At 40.7% G+C, this 18,580-nt stretch overlaps 1 protein-coding gene across 1 annotated transcript in view; it reads left to right on the forward strand.

The window, feature by feature from the left end:
• Positions 1–9,923: 9,923 nt before the first annotated feature.
• The window catches only part of LOC143957213 (G-protein coupled receptor 37-like 1), a 295,634-nt gene continuing 286,977 nt past the window's right edge, over positions 9,924–18,580 (forward strand). Inside the window, exon 1 of the mRNA XM_077467356.1 lies at positions 9,924–10,644. Coding sequence (XP_077323482.1) covers positions 10,051–10,644 — 594 coding nt within the window. The 5' untranslated portion in view covers positions 9,924–10,050. The remainder of the gene's footprint in view (positions 10,645–18,580) is intronic.

Genomic DNA, 18,580 nt, shown 5'->3' on the forward strand with positions numbered 1-18,580 from the left:
TATGTAAGCTTCATGGCCAGAATTTTGTGATTCAGATATGTCATGTCTGCCGTGGGGACCCTGATCTGCACCAAAGCAAGCAGTTTCTCCAGTGCTGCGTTCCTCTTTGATCTGTCATTATAAAACTTGTTGTGGAACTGCCACAGGCATGGCATCTCCATGTAGAGCTGGAGGAATAGCCCCATAAAGTTGGCATTGTTGAATGGGTCCATTTTGTCTGCAAGACACAACACAAGACAAACCCTCAAATACTAATAATGCAATTAAAATCCCTCCTAATCTTGTCCCAACAGCGGCCTAGATACAAGCAGTCTAGTCTAGTGAAGCACAAAGTTACAAATGTTACCTTTGTTTCCACGTTCGCCGTGTCCGTGACTCACACTCTCCTCCCAGATCGTACGGACGATACACATGTGTGGTGTTTTATATACAGTGCGCATGCGTGAAACTCCGCCCGCCCCTGACGTTCTTTCCAGACTATTCCCCGCCCCTTCGCTTCCCGCGCAGTGGGGAGAGCATATGGCGGAGAGAACGCAGGTGCACAAAAATAGTTCCACTAACGAGGAGGAGGGTGAGGAAAGCCCAGAGCCTGAAATGTCCCAATCCAGGAAGACAAGATTTAAGGCCTCAAATATGTCTTTTGGAGAGATGTTGGAGATGGTCGACATATTGAACAGGACCGACTATGATGGGAAGTATGGACCTTACCCAAACCCAAATATCAGAAAGGCCAAGATCATGAAGAAAGTTGTGAAGAGTCTTCTGAAGAATTTTGGGGTACGCCGATCCAAGGATCAACTGAGAAAACGCTGGTCAGACCTGAAAGTGAGGGAGCACGAGCAGTACCTAAGGATCAAGCGTGTTCTTAAAAAAAGTAAGTAGTTGTCGTGTGTTCATATGATTATTCTTGCTTGCATACATACTCCATGTGCTTTGATTTCATGTTGTGCATTTTAAAATGGCCACTTTCAAGGTCATGGTTTCATTCATTCGTATGAAACATCGTTCTGCAGGGAAGTATTCCAGCTTACCAAAGTGGCCCCAATAATGTTCTCAACTTGTAACTCGGCCCAAAAACACAATTGTACAACACTTCCAAGCAATGTTTCATATTCCTATTTCTGCCCTCTGTGTGCTAATTAATCTTTGTTTACATTCTCATAGGGGAGAGAAGACTCGGAAAGTATGAGGACACCAGGGACCATGAGGACACCAGGGACCACACCCCTCCCAAAGAAGGGCAACTTCCAAAAGAAGAAACAGAGGAGCAGGAGCAGGAGGAGGAGGAAGAAGGAGAGATTGTGGAGGTTGGCCAAATTGTCACCACAACAAGTGAGTGTCAGAGAACACAGCTTCCGGTAAGCTCATCAATGTATATCACCATATTTGGATTACATGGTGTGTTTTTTTTTTTTCTTTCTAGGTGATGTGGAGGAAGATTCCCGTTTTACCAGTGAAAGTGCCCAGATCTTGATCGGGGAGATAATGGGGTGCAATAAGGATTTGGAAATTGTACAACAAAACATCAATGATGTTAAAAATAAAATGAAGAACATCATTGATGTTTTGGGGAGAGTGTGAAAACGAAAAAACTAGATAGGGTTTTCTTTTTGCTTTTTAAAATAAAAATGTTGTATTTTCCATAATTCCAAATTTGGAAGATGCACAGAGTGTGTAAACATGCGCTATCTCCCATCATGGGGGATCAATGTATGTGTTTTGTGTAAAGTGTCTGAGATGAAGGGGTTGCAGCCCCAAAGCATGTACATTGATCCCCCATGATGGGAGATAGCACATGTTGACACACTGTGTGCATCTTCCAAATTTGTATTTTTCAGGGGTGACACCCCATGTGATGAAGGCAATATCATCCCAGTTTGTACATACTCATGTCTAATATTGTCTTCACTTTTCCAAGTTGAACTTTGTAAGTTCCTGTGTTCTGTATTTTACAGTTTGATACATGCCTGTTTACACAAAAAAACAAGTAAAAAATAAATCTGATTAAACTCGGTTTTGGATACCCAAAATATCTTGGTTTGTTGTAAAACCCTTTACTAAACGCACATATGAATGTGCTTGTATTAAAAAGTTTAATTCTCAACAATGTGTGGCTTCCTTTTTCATTGGGCTTAAAATGTATTTGTAGTGAAATTTGAGTTTGTGCTGAGAAGGAGTGCGATTTACTAAAGGCAACTCCACTTTGCACTCCAAGTGCAGTTTCAGGTGTACTTTTGCAGTGCACTTGTAGTGCATAGTGGATGTGCCTTTAGTACAAAGCACCCACAGTGAGGTGTAAATTTGGAAAATCATGCCATTTTCATGCCATGGTGCTGAAAATGAGCATGATTTAGATCAGTAATGCACTACACATTAGTTAACAAAAAGAAGGTGTGTGTGTGTAGCAGACCCACGACATAATAAGATTATCTGAAGAAGAGACTGTCCCCTCATCTCGCTCTGAACTTGGGTTTGCACTGTTGGTGAAAAAGGCACAACTCTAATAATACTGGCAAAGTGGGAGGCCACAGTCTGCCATTCCTGTGGCGTTGAAGGACACTGTGTAGTGACACAAGAAGAAAAAAAGGAATTTGACAAATCAACATTGCATGCAGATTAGACACCCACATTTTTGGTCAAAATTAGTATAACATTTTTTGAAATGAGTATTTAAAACCTAAAGTATAAGGTCCCCTTATGAGAGTCATAACCCCCCCCCATCTGATGGGCCCTTGCTAAAAAATGAGGGGGGGATGTTTAGGACAGGTAACGCTCTCCACTTGATTGAGAGCTGAATGCCTAAATAATGTGTGATACTTTGTGAAGCCCCTCCTTAGTTACACTATTGGCAGCCCACCGGACAGGTAAGAAGTGTCATAATAACAAAATGGAAGGACATTTTGACATTCTGCTATTACATAGCAAGAAAATTAATGTTTTTAAAACAAAAAAATTGCATTTGAAAGTATTGAGGCAGGCCCTTACACTACATGCTTTGGTGAATTTGTCCATAAATGTGATCATGAAAAAGGTATTTAGAGTGTGTATTGGGTTGGGTCAAGTCATCAGATAGAAGATTGCTATCAGCTGAGCTAGCAGTTGGGGAGAGGGGGGTTACTAAAGAGTTTGGCACAACTCCAAAAATACAAAAAAGGTCACTTTGCATGAATTGAAGTACACACATTACATTTGTAGAGATTTTAGGGGGTGTTTAGGGGAAAGCAATACTATGGAGCTGACAAAAGACATTGTCAAGTGACTAGACTATAGTTTTAGGGGCCAAGAAGAGCATGGTGGGGAAGTTAGTGAGGCAAATCTGCATGAGGACAAAGGGGCAGAACATATGAATTAGAGCATATTGCAATGATGGTAATTAGGGAATGAGGAAAGAAATGCAAGACATTAGCAATCATGAAATACATAGAATGTGATGTTTAAGGATAAAACTTAGCAGAATATAGTCCTTCTGCAGGAGCTGAATGATGGCAGAACAGGTCTCTGGAATAATGATCCCCAGAGCCTGGGGGGAGATGCCTGTAGAGAACTTGAGGTCCTGAAGGCTTCTCCCAGTCGCCAAGTAGCGCAACGTGGCGATGAGCCTCTGCTCCGGAGTGATGGCTTGCTGCATGCAGGTATCCTGCCTGGTGATATAAGGGGACAGCAAAGCCAGCAGACAGTGAAAAACGGGGTCCGTCATCCTGAGAATAATCCAGAAATGATCATGATTATTCTCGCGGATCTCACGGAGCAAAGGCATGTGTGAGAACTGGTGACTCTGGCGCAACCAATTCTTGGTCGTCCAAACATGTTTCGTCTACGTACTCATCGTACAGTTTGTGCTGTGCAGGGGTTCTTACTTTGACTTTGACACAAGCCTTTTGGCTTGTGTCAAAGTCAAAGTAAGAACCCCTGCACAGCACAAACTGTACGATGAGTACGTAGACGAAACATGTTTGGAAAACGGTCGGCTGGTCAGAACGGACACCAGAAAGCAACGATAAACAGCAAGGCCTGAAAGGACGACCTGAATAGCAGAAGCAAGCAGACAATAAAAAATGCCTTTCAAAGCGTACTATACCAAGATAGAGTCCACAATGAGAAGCAAATACTTAATGACTGCACGCACTGATTATCAGATACGCAAAGACAAGCACAAACTGAAGAGCAGTAGCGATCTGAATCACTAATCTGAAAAGCGCGAATCGTCTTTCACCAAACTTCTACTAAAACACGAGATCAGCAGAAGGAGCCCAAAGGCTGCCGGACGTGGTGCTGAACTTCCTTTTTCTAGTCCCGCCGTACACGGCTTGCGGCACCGCGTTCTTGGCAACCGCGAAATCAGACAACTTGGCCCGACCGTGTGTATGCAACAGTTTTGGACACAATCCGTCGGACTAAATCCGACGGGCAAAATCCGACGAATTTGGTTGCCAAAATCTCCGACCGTGTGTACGTGGGCTAACAGTAGATTCTATGAAAGGCTCTATCATTTAAGCCTTATGACTAATGCTTGGACTAGTGCTTTCTCGCAGAGTTCTGTGTCTGAAAAACTGATCAGCTAAAGCACCGTGTAAAAAGCTCTTAGCCAGTTTTTCCCCTTCATGGTGTACGGCTATTTAGAGACAATCTGGATAAGTACATCCAAAGGACCTCTAAGCCCTTGTACACACGGTCGGAAATTCAGACGGAAAATGTCCGATCGGACCGTGTTGTCGGATAATCTGACTGTGTGGGCTCCAACTGACTTTTTCCGTTGGAATGTCCGACCAACAAAGTTTGAGAGCTGGATATAAAATTTTCCGACAACATGATCCAATAGGACTTTGTCCGATCGTTTGTAGAGAATTCCAATTGGACAAAGTGCCACGCATGCTCAGATCAAATTACGAGACCAAAGCTATTGGCAACTAGCCTGAATGTAGTCCCGTCGTAATAAAATAACGTCATCACGTTCCGAACGATCGGATTTTCCGAAAACTTCGTCCGACCGTGTATATGCAACACCAGTTTCTGACAAAATCAGCCGGAAAAAATACGTCTGATTTTGTTGTCGGAATTTCTGACCATGTGTACAAGGGCTTATAGGAAAAGCTCTCTTTTACCAGGAAAGAAGAGGTTCAAACATTTCTCCTTTTAATCGTTCTGCCTCTCCTATGCCAGGAGCATCTGCCTCTTGGCAGTCTCAACGGCCTCAACCGTCAGGTTCAAGGGAAAGTCCCCAAGGGCAGCACCAGGGTCAGAAGAGATCTTGGGGCAGAAAGCCCACAAAGCAGAATGCTAAAGCCTTCTCATGAAGGGGTATCCCCGCTCGTTCGGGTGGGGAGAAAGGTCCTGCAATTCTCAAGATCTGGCAGGAACAATGTCAAGACAAATACATTTCTGCAGTTTTTTTCTGTAGGTTACGACTAGAGTTCTGAGAGTTTCCGTCTCCTTGTTTTTTCTAAGGGAAAATGTTCCCAAGGATCCAGAGAAAAAGAAGTCTCTCTTTCTGGCCTCTGGATCATCTATTATCCCAGTCGGTGATATCAGAGGTTCCCTTAGTGGAACAGGGCACAGGGTTTGGCTCAAACCTTTTACGGTTCCAGAACCAAATGGAGAGGTAAGAGCCATTCTAGATCTCGAAGATCGGAATCGGCACTTAAACATCCGATCCTTTCATAATCCGATCGGTTGTGTCCATCCTGCAAGGAGGGGTGTTTTTTGGCTTTAATCGATGTGACGGGAAGGCACATGGAACCCAGAATCCCTTGGAAAGGTTGGGAAACCCATGTTTCAGCTCCCCATACAACTCTTATGTCTAAGTCACCCTGTGCCATCCTGGTACAGGGTGAGTGAGAAAATATATCTTGGATTACTTAAAATGTAAGTAAGTAATATTTATTCACAGTATCTCCCAGGATATATGTAAAGACTATTCTTAGGTTGTTAATTCTGAACAATACACAATCCTTGAAAGAGCTGATTACATTGACCTCTGGAGACAGACTTTCTGGTCACCTAGGCTGCCTTAAGTGCTGGGTTAATTAACATGTTAATTGTGTAATTGTCTTTTAAGTTGTTGCTATAGGGGAGGGGGAAATATCCATGAGCAGCCCTACCTCGTTATCTACCCCCTTGTGTAAAATGTGTATAAAAGGCTGTATTCTGTCCAATAACGCATTCAAGATTCTACAAGCTATTTTCGGCTATACTTGTATTCAATGCAGCTATGAGAATATATCTCTGTGATAGTCAGATTGGAGGAAGCAGGATATACTGACGGAAGTACTCAATCGGAGTGTGGGATTGGATCCGTCACAATTGATATCAAAATGCATATCTCCATGTGCCAAATTTTCCCACTCACCAGAAATGTCTGCATTTTGAAATACAAAATTATCATTTCAGTTGTGGCCCTGCCATTTGGTTCAGCCACAGCACCAAGGATGTTCTTAAAGATTCTGGCACCTCCTTTAGCCAGATAAGGGCTCAAGGCATAACGGTCCTAGTGTATTTAGAAGATCTGCGTTTAATAGATCATTCAGTCTCGGGTCTAAATCAGAGTCTGATCACAGCTGTAACTACCTGAAATCTCTGGGTTGGATACTCAACCTAGGAAGATCCTCCTTAAAACCATCAAGGAGATTACAGTACTTGGGGCTGGTTATAGATACCGTACAGAAGAAGATATTCTTACCCCAGACAACAGTCCGTTCCATTGTAGGACTAAACCCCTGTACACACGGTCAGACATTCCGACAACAAAATCCGTCTGATTTTTTCAGATGGATTTTGTCTGAAACTGGTGTTACATACACATGGCCGGACAAAGTTGTCGGAACATCCGATCATTTGGAACGTGATGACGTTCGTTCGTTGTGACGGGACTACGTTGCGGCTAGTAGCCAATAGCTTCGGTCTCTTAATTTGATCTGGCACTTTGTCCGATTGGAATTCTCTACAAATGATCGGAAAAAGTCTGATTGGATTTTGTTGCTCTCAAATTTTTTCCATTGGAAATTCCTACGGAAAAAGTCTGATAGAGCCCACACACGATCGGATTTTCCCACAATATAATCCGATCGGACCTTTTCCGTCGGAATTTCCAACCGTGTGTACAGGGCATAATTCAACTTATCAAAACAAAGAAAAATCCTTCCATTCGGCTGTGCATGAGATTGTTAGGGAAAATGGTGGCCTCCTTCGAGGCCGTCCCTTACATGTAGTTTTTAGTCAAAAACTACTTCAAAACACCATCCTGTCAGTCTGGAATAAAAAGATTCAGGCCTTGTTTGTTTCCAATACACTTGGCTCTCGACGTAAGTCAGAGCCTAAATTGGTGGTTGTTATCCAGCAAAAGGGAAAATCTTTTCTATCTGTATCCTGGAAGGTGTTAACAACAGATGCCAGCCTTCTAGGCTGGGGAGCAGCCCTGGATTCTTTTCAGGGGAGATGGTCAGGGTTAGAGGACCTTGCCTATCAACTTTTTGGAAGATTCGGGCAGTATGTCTGGCCCTACAATCTGGGACGGTCGGAATACGGGACTGTCCTGTCAGGATTCAGTCTGACAAGGCCACGGCGGTGGCTTACATCAATCACCAGGGGGTCACAAGAGGTTGTGCAGCCCAAAAAGAGGTGAATAATGTTCTAGCTTGGGCAGAACACCACATTCCTTGCCTATCGGCAATTTTTCATTTCAGGAACAGAGAATTGGCAGGTGGGCTACTTGATTCACCAACAATTATTTCCATGAGAATGATCTCTTCAAATCGACATCTTCCTAGCGATATGTCAGAAATGGGGTATTCCGGACATGGACCTATTCCCGTCCAAATTCAACAAGAAAATTCGACAACTTTGTGTCGGGAACAAGGGATCTGCCAGAAGGCGCAACAGATGCATTAGTCTTCCCATGGGATCAGATTTCACTGATCTATGCATTTTCTCCAGTTCTGCTACTTCCTCGCCTTCTCCGCAGGATTAAGCAGGAACGAAAGGAGGTGATTCTGGTGGCCCCAGTGGGTCCCAGAAGATCTTGATTTACCAAGATCATAAAGGTAGCAGTAGGAGTCCTACGGACTCTGCCATTATAGCCAGACCTTCTCGCACAAGGTCTGGTATTTCATCCTACCTTACGGAGAAAAAATTTAACAGGTTTGACTGTTGAATCCCACTTTATAAAAGATCGTGGGTGATCTCCTTCGGTAGGGTCTACTTGATTAATGCCAGGAGGCCGGCTTCCAGAATCATTTTACTATAGAGTCTGGAAGGCATATGTTTCTTGATGTGGATCCAGGGGTTGGCACCCCAGGAAGTAATGCCATAGGCAGGATCCCTGATATCCTGCATATGGGATCGGAAATGAAGCTGGCCTTGTCAGTGTTTTTTTCAATGGCCTCTTGCTTCCCACTCTTGGTGTGTAGCTTATTCAGGGGGTAACACGGATTAATCCCCCTATCAAGGCACCTCTAAAATTCTTGGGATTTAAATTGGTCTTATCGGCTTTGCTAAATCAGCCGTTTGAGCCGTTATGAGAAATTTCCTTGGTTCTTTTTGACAAGAAAGATAATCTTTCTGGTTGCCATTACTTCTGCTAGAAGAATATCAGAAATAGCGGCTCTGTCTTGTAAAGAGCCATATTTGATCATGCATAAGGATGAAGTGGTTTTATGTCCTCATCCTGAATTCCTCCCGAAAGTGGTAACAGATTTTTTTCATTTAAACCAAGATATTATTCTTCCTTCTTTTTCCCAAAGCCTCAATCTAGGGAAGAGAAGGGACTACATTTCCCTGATGTAATAAGAGCGATCAGAGTCTATTTTAAGGCGACCGCTCAGGTTTCACAAAACAGATGTTTTTGTTTGTACTGCCAGAAGGTCCAAAGATGTGGACAGGCAGCGTCAAAATTCACTATTTTCCTAATGGATTCATCAAGTGATTGTTCAAGCTTCAGCTTAAAGAAGAAAATTCTTCCTTCCTTCTTAAGTTAGAGCACTCTCATCCTGGGCGATTAGTGCCCCTTGGGTGGTGCATCATCAGGCCTTCATAGCTCAGATCTGTAAGGCTGTGACTTGGTCTTCGGTTCATACGTTTATCAGATTTTATCAAATCAATATTAAAGGTCATGATATTGCCTTTGGGCACAGTATACTGCAGGCTACAGTATGAGTCCTCTGGCCTTCTGTTTTTTGTTGCATTTCCCTCCCTTGAGTTGCCATTGCTATGGGACATCCCACATAGTAACTCCTATGGCTCTGTGTCCCCTGATGTAAGAAAAGAAAACAGGATTTTTAAAACAGCTTACCTGTAAAATCCTTTTCTTTGATGTACACAGAGGTCCCTCCCTTCTTGGTATACACTTGTATTGCTTGGTTACAAAACTGACGACTCCCAAAAGTGGGAAGGGTTATATAGGGAGTACACTTCTTGCCTTAGGGCATGCCAGTGTCCATCACCTATCAGTGGCCTTGTAACCCACATAGTAACTACTATGGCCCCTGATGAACATCAAAGAAAAGGATTTTTACAGGTAAGCTGTTTTTAAAAATCCTGTTTTTGCTTGTTTTATTACTCCAAGGGATACATTTTCTTTTTGCTGTTTTATTGCCTAGGAATGTTATAGTTTACTTGGTTGGTAAATATATAGGTAATCACTCTATGTTTCCAGTTGATTGACACATCGATGGATATTTCAAAGCAGAATTTTGCAGGCCAGTACAATGTATACATATTCTGTCAGTGACTTAAACAATTAACATATCCTTTTGTTTTCACTCTTCCTGATTGCAACATTTTAAACCCTGTGTGAACTCTACTATATTTTCAACTGTAATTATAAATTACACCAATAGCCGGTGCCAGGACACAAAAGTTATTGACAAGGGATTTAGAATATGTTAAACAGTAGTGAGAAGAGTCTGGCACAATGTTCAGTCATGTGGGAGAGGAACTGTGGGGCATTCAGAAAAGAATAATGGGTGCTTTGTGTTCTCCCCAGCTGAGCTTTTCTCCCCAACCGTCTATACTCATTACATTCCCCCTCCTTCATGCTTCAAGACTTTTTCTGCAAATATGAGAGGCTTAGCAGTCATATTCAGGTATTTACTGTTTATTTTGTTTTTTCAGTTACTAAATATTGAATCTACTGATTCCAGTTCACTGCATGGAAACCTGAGTTTGCCCAGAAGCACAAATGTGGTGGAAAAAGAAGCAGCAAAACAGATGAAAAATCAAGGCAAAAAAGGTTTGCAAACTGACGAGTCTAGACAAAACCCTGCCTTACTGGGATACCCAAGGCTCATCAAATCACCAACAAGTGGAATGCCAAATTTAAACAGATTGTATAATGATTCTTTTTCTTCATCTACTGGGGCACCAAAGATTGTAAACTCACTATATCCTTTGGGTGAAAATTCCCTAAGTGCCTATGGAGTGCTTCTTTTGTCTCTGGTGGTCTTTGCTGTTGGGATTGTTGGTAATCTATCCATCATGTGCATAGTATGGCATAGCATGTCTATGAAGAGTGCTTGGGACTCCATCCTGGCTGCTGTAGCACTTTGGGACTTTCTTCTTCTTTTTTTCTGTTTGCCTGTAGTCGTTTTCCAGCAGATAACACATCGTAGATTGCTTGGAGCACTCTCCTGCTGCATTATACCTTACATGGAGGTAAGTACATTTTTAAAATGTATATACTCTCTTTTTGGCTTTATAGACTGTTCTGTGACATAGGCAGGGCTTCACATTTTTTGGGTCATATATGGCCATCTTTAGTCAGTTCTCTATAGAGAGATAGTTCACATCAGGATCACAACTTTACCTTAGACCTTCAAGAATCTGATACATACGGCTCTAAAAACTCTAAAAGGTGGTTAACTTAAATCGCAATTCTGGGAAAAATATTTTAGATGTTTGGAGTGGGCATGGGTTAAAATTCTGTCAAGTTTTTCTTAAAGTGGTAGAAGGCAAAAAGGTAAAAGGCAGAAGTATTTTTTTTATCTTAATGCATTGCTATGCTATGCATTAAGATAAAAAAACCTTCTGTGTGCAGCAGCCCCCCTCAGGCCCCTAAGACTTACCTGATTCCCATCTTGATCCAACGATGTTGCACTAGAGCCTTGTTCCGGACTCTCCTTCCCTATTGGTTAAGACAGCAGCGGGCGCCATTGGCTCCCGCTGCTGTCAATCAAGGTCAGTGAGCCAATTAAGCGGGAGAAGGGACGGGACCGAGTTGCTGCTCCATGTCTGAATGGACACACAGAGCAGCGGGTTGGTTCGGGTACCCCCATAGCAAATTGCTTGCAGTGGGGGCACTTGGCAGGAGAGAGGGGCCATGAGCACTGGCGAGGGACCCGAGAAGAGAAGGATCTGGGCTGCTCTTCTTGGGTCCCTCGCCAGAGCAGGTAAGTATAACAGATTTATTATTTTTAAACAAAAAAAACAAGATTTTAATATCACTTTAATGTCTTAGAGATTTTGTCTCGCTTTTTATCTTGGTGAAACCAGTACAAGAACCTAGGGAGTAGCTGTCACCATGCAGAAAAGCACTGACAGCAATAAACCATTACCAAGAGTTCTAACCTTTTCTCACTCTACTAAAAACTTGTTTTTGTCTCTGTCACCTTTAGAAAGGATTCATGAAACTTCCTTCTTCCTGTTATGTCATGGCAGGAAGAAAAGGTAAATGTTTCCAATAAAAACACGGCAGTGGCTTGAATCATTCCCCAAATCTATAAACAACAAAAGCGACGGTTTCACATCCCTGGGAATGCCATCTTCCATTCAAATCAATGTATAAAGGAACATATCCGTGGATTGGGATTTTACAGGCTTTACAGACTATTATTTAAATAAAATAAGGTTTTTAACACATCAATTAAAAATGACATGATAAGTGATTATAGTAGCAATATTTTGAAGGCTTATATGCAAGTAATTGGCCATAAATAGGGTATGGGGTCTGGGTTCTGCCCTGGGGGACATGTATCAATGCAAAAAAAGTTTAAAAAAAACATAATTTTTACAGGAGCAGTGATTTTAATGATGCTTAATCGGTTCCCGACCAGCGCACACCGATGTACGTCGGCAGAATGGCACGGGCAGGCATATTGGCGTACAGGTACGTCCAATCTTCAATGCCGCCCTGCCATTATGAGCGTGCCACCAGCTCACGTGCCGGTCGGGACCCCCGTGGGTCCGGTTGCGGGTCCCGCGGACTTGATCGCCACGGGCATACCCACGATCGTCTCACAGGACGGCTGAATGGAGAAATGCCATTGTAAACAGCATTTCTCCATTCTGCCTAGCAACTAGTGACGCTGATCTCTGCTCCATGTGATTGGAGCAGAGATCAGTGTTCACTAAATGAAAGCCCAACCCCCCACAGTTAGTAACACACCCCTAGGAACACTTAACCCCTACACTGCCACCCACTGGTTAACCCCTACACTGCCAGTGTCATTTACACAGGAATCACTGCATTTATATAGCAGTGATTGTTGTATAGCTGACAATGGTCCCAAAAATGTGTCAAAAATGTCCGATGTGTCCACCATAATGTTGCAATCACAATAAAAATCGCTGATCGCCACCATTACTAGTTAAAAAAAAAACAATTATTAATAAAAATGCCATAAAACTATCCCTATTTTGTAAACGCTATAACTTTTGCGCAAACCAATCAATAATCGCTTATTGCGATTTTTTTTTACCAAAAATATGTAGAAGAATACGTATCAGCTTAAACTGAGGGAAAAAATTTTTTTTTATATATTTTTGGGGGATATTTATTATAACAAAAAGAAAAAAATAATGTGTTTTTTTCACAATTGTCGCTCTATTTTTGTTTATAGCGCAAAAAATAAAAACCACAGGGGTGATCAAATATCACCAAAAGAAAGCTCTATTTGTGGGAAAAAGAGGATATCAATTTTGTTTGGGAGCCACGTCGCACGACCGCACAATTGTCAGTTAAAGCGACGCAGTGCCGAATCGCAAAAAGTGGTCTGGTCTTTGACCAGCAAAATGTCTGTAAGTGGTTAAAGTTCAAGAACAAAAATGAAAAATTATTTTAAATATAGTGACTGTGGGGTCCCCTTAGTCTGTCTGTAAAGTGGCGCATCTGTACAGTGGATAGAACCTATCATAGCAAAACTGACATTTATAAAATATATATATTTTTTTATTAAATTACTTTTTAATTCCGGCAATACAATACCATCAAAACCTCCTAAGGAACTAAACAAAATAATTTCACTCTACAATTGATCCTACGACTGAGCCAAAGTCAGTGACAAAATGATAATAAACGTGAGACCACATAGTGGTGCTAAGCAAATTAAGAATAAGGAATGAAGAAAATAAATAGCACCCAGTGTTACTTGTAGGGTATATAGTCAAACAATGTGCACAGTAAACATGTCCATAGCTGGATAAATAAATATCAGTCCGTGAAGAGTCAAATGTAGTTAATTGGATAATCTCCACAGCACACCAAGTGTGAAGCGTGTCACCACTTCCCCATAGGATGTACACCCACCAACAGTATTTGCCTCACACTCTCATGTTTGGCAATAAGGCCTTTGTACCCCTCAGGGTTGTAGCTAATCCAGCGACGTTCTCCAGTCTTAAAAGTGAGTTTATATCTCATATATATATATATATATATATATATATATATATATATATATCCAATAGAGACAATTGAGTACTGTCCGTGATACTTTTTAGCAGAATGCTGAAAAAACACAATCTCTGAGGGAAAGGAAAAAAAGAAAAACAAACACACATAACTAGCATAGTTAGTGAGATATGACACAAGGGGGCTGATTTTACGAACGGTTTGCACCATGAGTTGCGGCGCATGCAACGGGCCTTTTCGTATTTCCAAAACATTTGTGCCTGTAACACAGCGCAATTCCCCATTAGCTATAATATTCTTGGGCCACGGGAGGTGGCGATCGGTGTGCCACTATAGACAAGGCGCACGCATTCTTCAACTCAAAATTTAAAGAAGCTGTAAGTGCCAATATTATGGGGGTGTTGTGGGTGATATGAAGAAGTATAGTAATACCTGCCCAAGTAATAAATATGTCCAAAATAGAATGAGAAAGTAACTTTTTTTGAACAAGCCCGCTGCGTCTGCAAGTGAGGTCAATTTATGCACTGTGCATGCGCAAGCGGCATTTGCACACGTTCAAATGCTTTAGTTCACTGTGCTGGCAAAATCTTAGTAAATGTCAAGCAACGTAAATGCATTTGCATAGGTTGAACAGGCGCACCTCTAAACTTGAATTTTTTTTTTAACGCTGGTTCACTTTTATGTTTTTTTTAAGGCTATTTGCACACAGGTCATGTTAGCATTAGGGATGAGTCGGCAATATACATAAAAGTTTATTGTTAAAAACAGCATTAAGAAAAAAAACTAAATTTCAAAAAAATGCATGGGGGTCCCCCGAAAATTCCATACTAGGCCCTTCAGGTCTAGTATGGATTTTAAGGGGAACCCCACACAACAATTAAAAAAAAATGTTGTGGGGGTCACCCTCAAAATCCATACCAGACCCTTATCCGAGCACGCAACCTGGCAGGCCACAGGAAATGAGAGAGTGCCCTTCCTGAACCGTACCAAGCCACATGCACTCAACATTGGGAGGATGCTTTGGGGGTCGCCCCCCCAATGCACCTTGTCCCTCACTTTGATGGGGACAAGGGCCTCATCCCCACAAGCCTTGCCCGGTGGTTGTGGGGGTGGTGGTTTAACAAGGGGACCCGCAAATCCCGGCTCCCCGTGTGAAATGGTAAGGGGGTTGTAGAATAAATTATATTAATTTGGCATATTAACCAAGGTTTGTAGTTATGCAGTTTGAGTTCCCTTTTAGCTTTAACTTTGTAAAGCTCGCTCAGCTCAGCATAAGACAAATCTTGAAATAGCTAGGTTGTGTGAATGTCATTTTGGTACCAGTTGTTCTCCATGTCCAAGGCTTATGACTAAAGGTCAGTAGGTCAGTGGTTTCACAGATAAGAATACACTTAAAGAATGTGTCATATAATGGAACAATATACTTGAAAAGTAGAATCATAGATTATCCATAATATAGTTATTTGATATTGGTATTTAATTAGTTAGCTAGTTTGAATTTGTGTGAAATATGTATACATTCAATTATAGTATTATACATTTGTAAGTTTTAGTACAGTATCTGTAACTTAAAGAATATAGCCTTTACAAGAATTTGACCATGTAGAAAGGTCATACACCTTGAGTTTTTTATAGGAAACTGTTGTGTGTTGCTGTCAATCTAAGAAGTTTAAGCGAGCGTGTCAGCTATTATATTAGGGAATATTTAGAATTACCGTGTAAATGACCATTTCATCTTTAGACTAAGCTATATATGGTCCCATTGTATTTTGCTGACTAGCAGTCTGGAAATGGTATAAAGAACAGTGTTACACTAGGCTAAGACACATTACATTGGTCCTTCAGCCACACACAGAAGGACTTCACATCTTTTACACTCACACAAAGGAAGAGACATTTACTCTGAACACTGATGAAGACATCTTGTTTACTTTAGGCCTAAATACAGCCTACTTCACAAACAGCTGCTATTGCAGACACCTCTCTGACTACAGAGCAACACAAAGCTGAACTGAATCTTTTCTTATGCTTTCTTTTAAGCTTTACATCTTTTTGTTTTATTATATCTAAGCTGTATGAAGTTTTATAACTTTCTATGTATTTTCAAGTTGATGCCAAGTGTGTCTGAATAAATTCACACTTTGATTTAAGATAGACTGGCTAATTGAACTATTGAACAAAACGCCTACTAAGACATTTGTTGACATAACACGTGTCTGTGAAAGAAGAGATCAGATTCTCTTACTTTTTTACATTGGCGATAGCCAGCCAGAATTTTTTTTTCCCTGTCCCCCAACAAAGGGGGGAGGCTCAACACATTTTTTGTTTCGGTCTCGGGGAAAAAAACCTACAAAGAACCTAGAAAGAGGCGTTTGTGTTCCATCTGACGAGGACGAAAGGTCCAAGAACCAAGCCGGCTAAAGACGAGAAATTCTTCTAAAATACGGTGAGTAAAATCATGGATTTTATTGATGATTTAATTAGAGAAAGTAAGCTTGAATTTAAAGATGTGTCTTGTTATCCAAATGACAGTCATCTTTGGGCATATATGTACAAGGAATGTTTAAATGCCAATCTACAGATAGATAAAACTAGATTTTCTATAAATAAGCAGCGTAAAAAAATATCGAATATCCTTAAACTAGTATGTATATTTAACAAAATGATTATTAATGTTGATTTACCTGCTAAAAATATGTGTACATTACAGCAGACAGAATGTAACACTGTACAGAACACAGGGAAACATGAAAATTTGTCTCAAGATTCTCTTGCTTGTCCTAATTGTGAGATTTTTTGTAATTATGTAGAGAATCTTGAGGAACAAATTGAATCCAAAAATAATCTTTTGGAAAAACTACAGAATGACAGTAGATTGACACAGATTGCTGTGTTATCTAAAGATGGAAAAACAAAGGCCTCTTCATCTAAAACAAAGCCTCAAGCTTCCTATATTCCTGATAATTCAGAAATAAATGAAGACATGGCTGATGATGAAACAGAGGTTAGAAAGAAAAAATTACTTGACCGTGCAGCAAAATTAAAGTTACAAATACATGACCAATTAATTAAAGTTTTAAAAGACATCCCAGCATATGATTTAAGGGCGGACGCTTTTTATAATGCAGACATATTTGAGTCCTACACTGATCGGTACAACCTTAAAGACGAACAGCGTAATCATATATTTTATCTTTGGTTACCTGCACATTATGCTAGAAGACTAACAAAGTCGCCTATTATTGATGACAATGGACAGGAAAAACATAGTGACGATTCAGACAGACTACGACAATTGTTATTATGTACAACGGGCGATGATGTTCCGTCAATTGAAACACTTGATTCCTTACAGACCTCAATTAATGAGGATCCGTTTGCTTTCAAAATAAGATTCTCAAAGGCATATAAAATGGTTTTGGGAGTAGATAATGAAACCGATTCAGGGATTATTAAAGCTTTTGCAAAGAAATTTAAATATCTTGATCCAGCTTCATTAGCTATTGCACAAGAAAAAGATTCTTTATTAGAAGCATCAAGTTTCATTGATAAAGTAAGAAGACAAATGAAACAGGGCAATCTTAAGTCTAAGATAGCTCTGGTTCAAAATGACACTTTTAAACGGAATAGTCAGTCAACAGCCAAGACAGGAAGGTCAGCTCCTAGTAACTATGACAGGTGCAAGCAAGTTAGACAGAGAGAGCCCATCACTTGTTATTATTGCCAGAGACCAGGTCATTTACGTTACCAGTGTAAAAAATTCTTAAGGGATATGCAGATGAAAGATTCAAGAAATATAGGTAAAGAAAATGGACTAGTATCTCTTGAACCATCTGCTCCTCCTCGTCCTAATGTAACCCAATCTTCTTCTTATGCTCCTCCTCGTCCTAATGTAACTCAATCTTCTTCTCCTTATGCTCCTCTGATAAAACAAATCAGAGAATTATCAATCAGCACTGGCATGAATGAAAAGAATTTACAATCAGCCATTGGTGATTCAAATGCATTACTGCCTACCCCATGAGTACAAGATAGTAAAAGGGAAATAAAGTCTCATTATCTATAATATGTTGCACCAATAAGTCTAGATAAATGTGGACGTCCTTATATCAAAGCAAAATTAAATGGTCAAAAACTGAGTTTTTTAGTTGATACGGGTGCTGAAATATCGATTACAGGTGTAAAATTACCTCTTTTGACAAATGCAGCAATTTGCACAGTTGTTGGATTTAATGGATCAGGTAATTCAAAAGCTTCAAAATGTAAAAAAGTTTCATTTGAAATTCCTCATTTTTTGGATACTGAGATTGATATTTGGTATTCTCCCGGTGAAGAGAATATAATTGGAACAGATATCATTCAACAAAGAGGTTGGATAATTGATCTAGGTAATGGTGTCATCTGGAAAGGTTCCATTAATCGAAAGCCTGTGGTAATTGACCCAGCAGATTATTGTGAAGTCGGTAGCATCTGTTTAGCAGAAGTGTTAGCTGAAGACCATAGATGGCCAGATATTGGTGATAACCAAGATCTGGAAAAATTGGTCAAATCTTACAAAAATCTATGGAGCCAAGGAAAAAATGAGGCGGGTTTATTCAAAGACATGGAGGTAGATGTGCAAGGGAGGGATCCACCAGCTCAGAAGCAATACAAATTGCCACCAGAGTCTATTGAACCAGTATCTATTGTCATAAAAGGACTTTTACAACAGGGTATTATTAGGAAAACAAATTCAGTGACAAACAATCCGTTATGGGTAGTACCTAAACGAGATGACCCTAGTTCTTTCAGACTTCTGGTAGACCTCAGAATGCTGAATAAATACACTCCAAATTGTGCCCCGATAGTTGCAGAAACACCTGACATAATGTCTCGAATTGACGCTAAAGCTCAAGTGTTTTCAGTGCTTGATGTGGCTAACGGATTTTTCTCGATATCTTTGACGAAGAGTTGTCAATATAAGTT

Source organism: Lithobates pipiens, unplaced genomic scaffold (assembly GCF_037356315.1).
Source record: "Lithobates pipiens isolate NorthernLeopardFrog02 unplaced genomic scaffold, aLitPip1_a1.2 Scaffold_52, whole genome shotgun sequence".
Classification (NCBI taxonomy): Eukaryota; Metazoa; Chordata; class Amphibia; order Anura; family Ranidae; genus Lithobates; species Lithobates pipiens.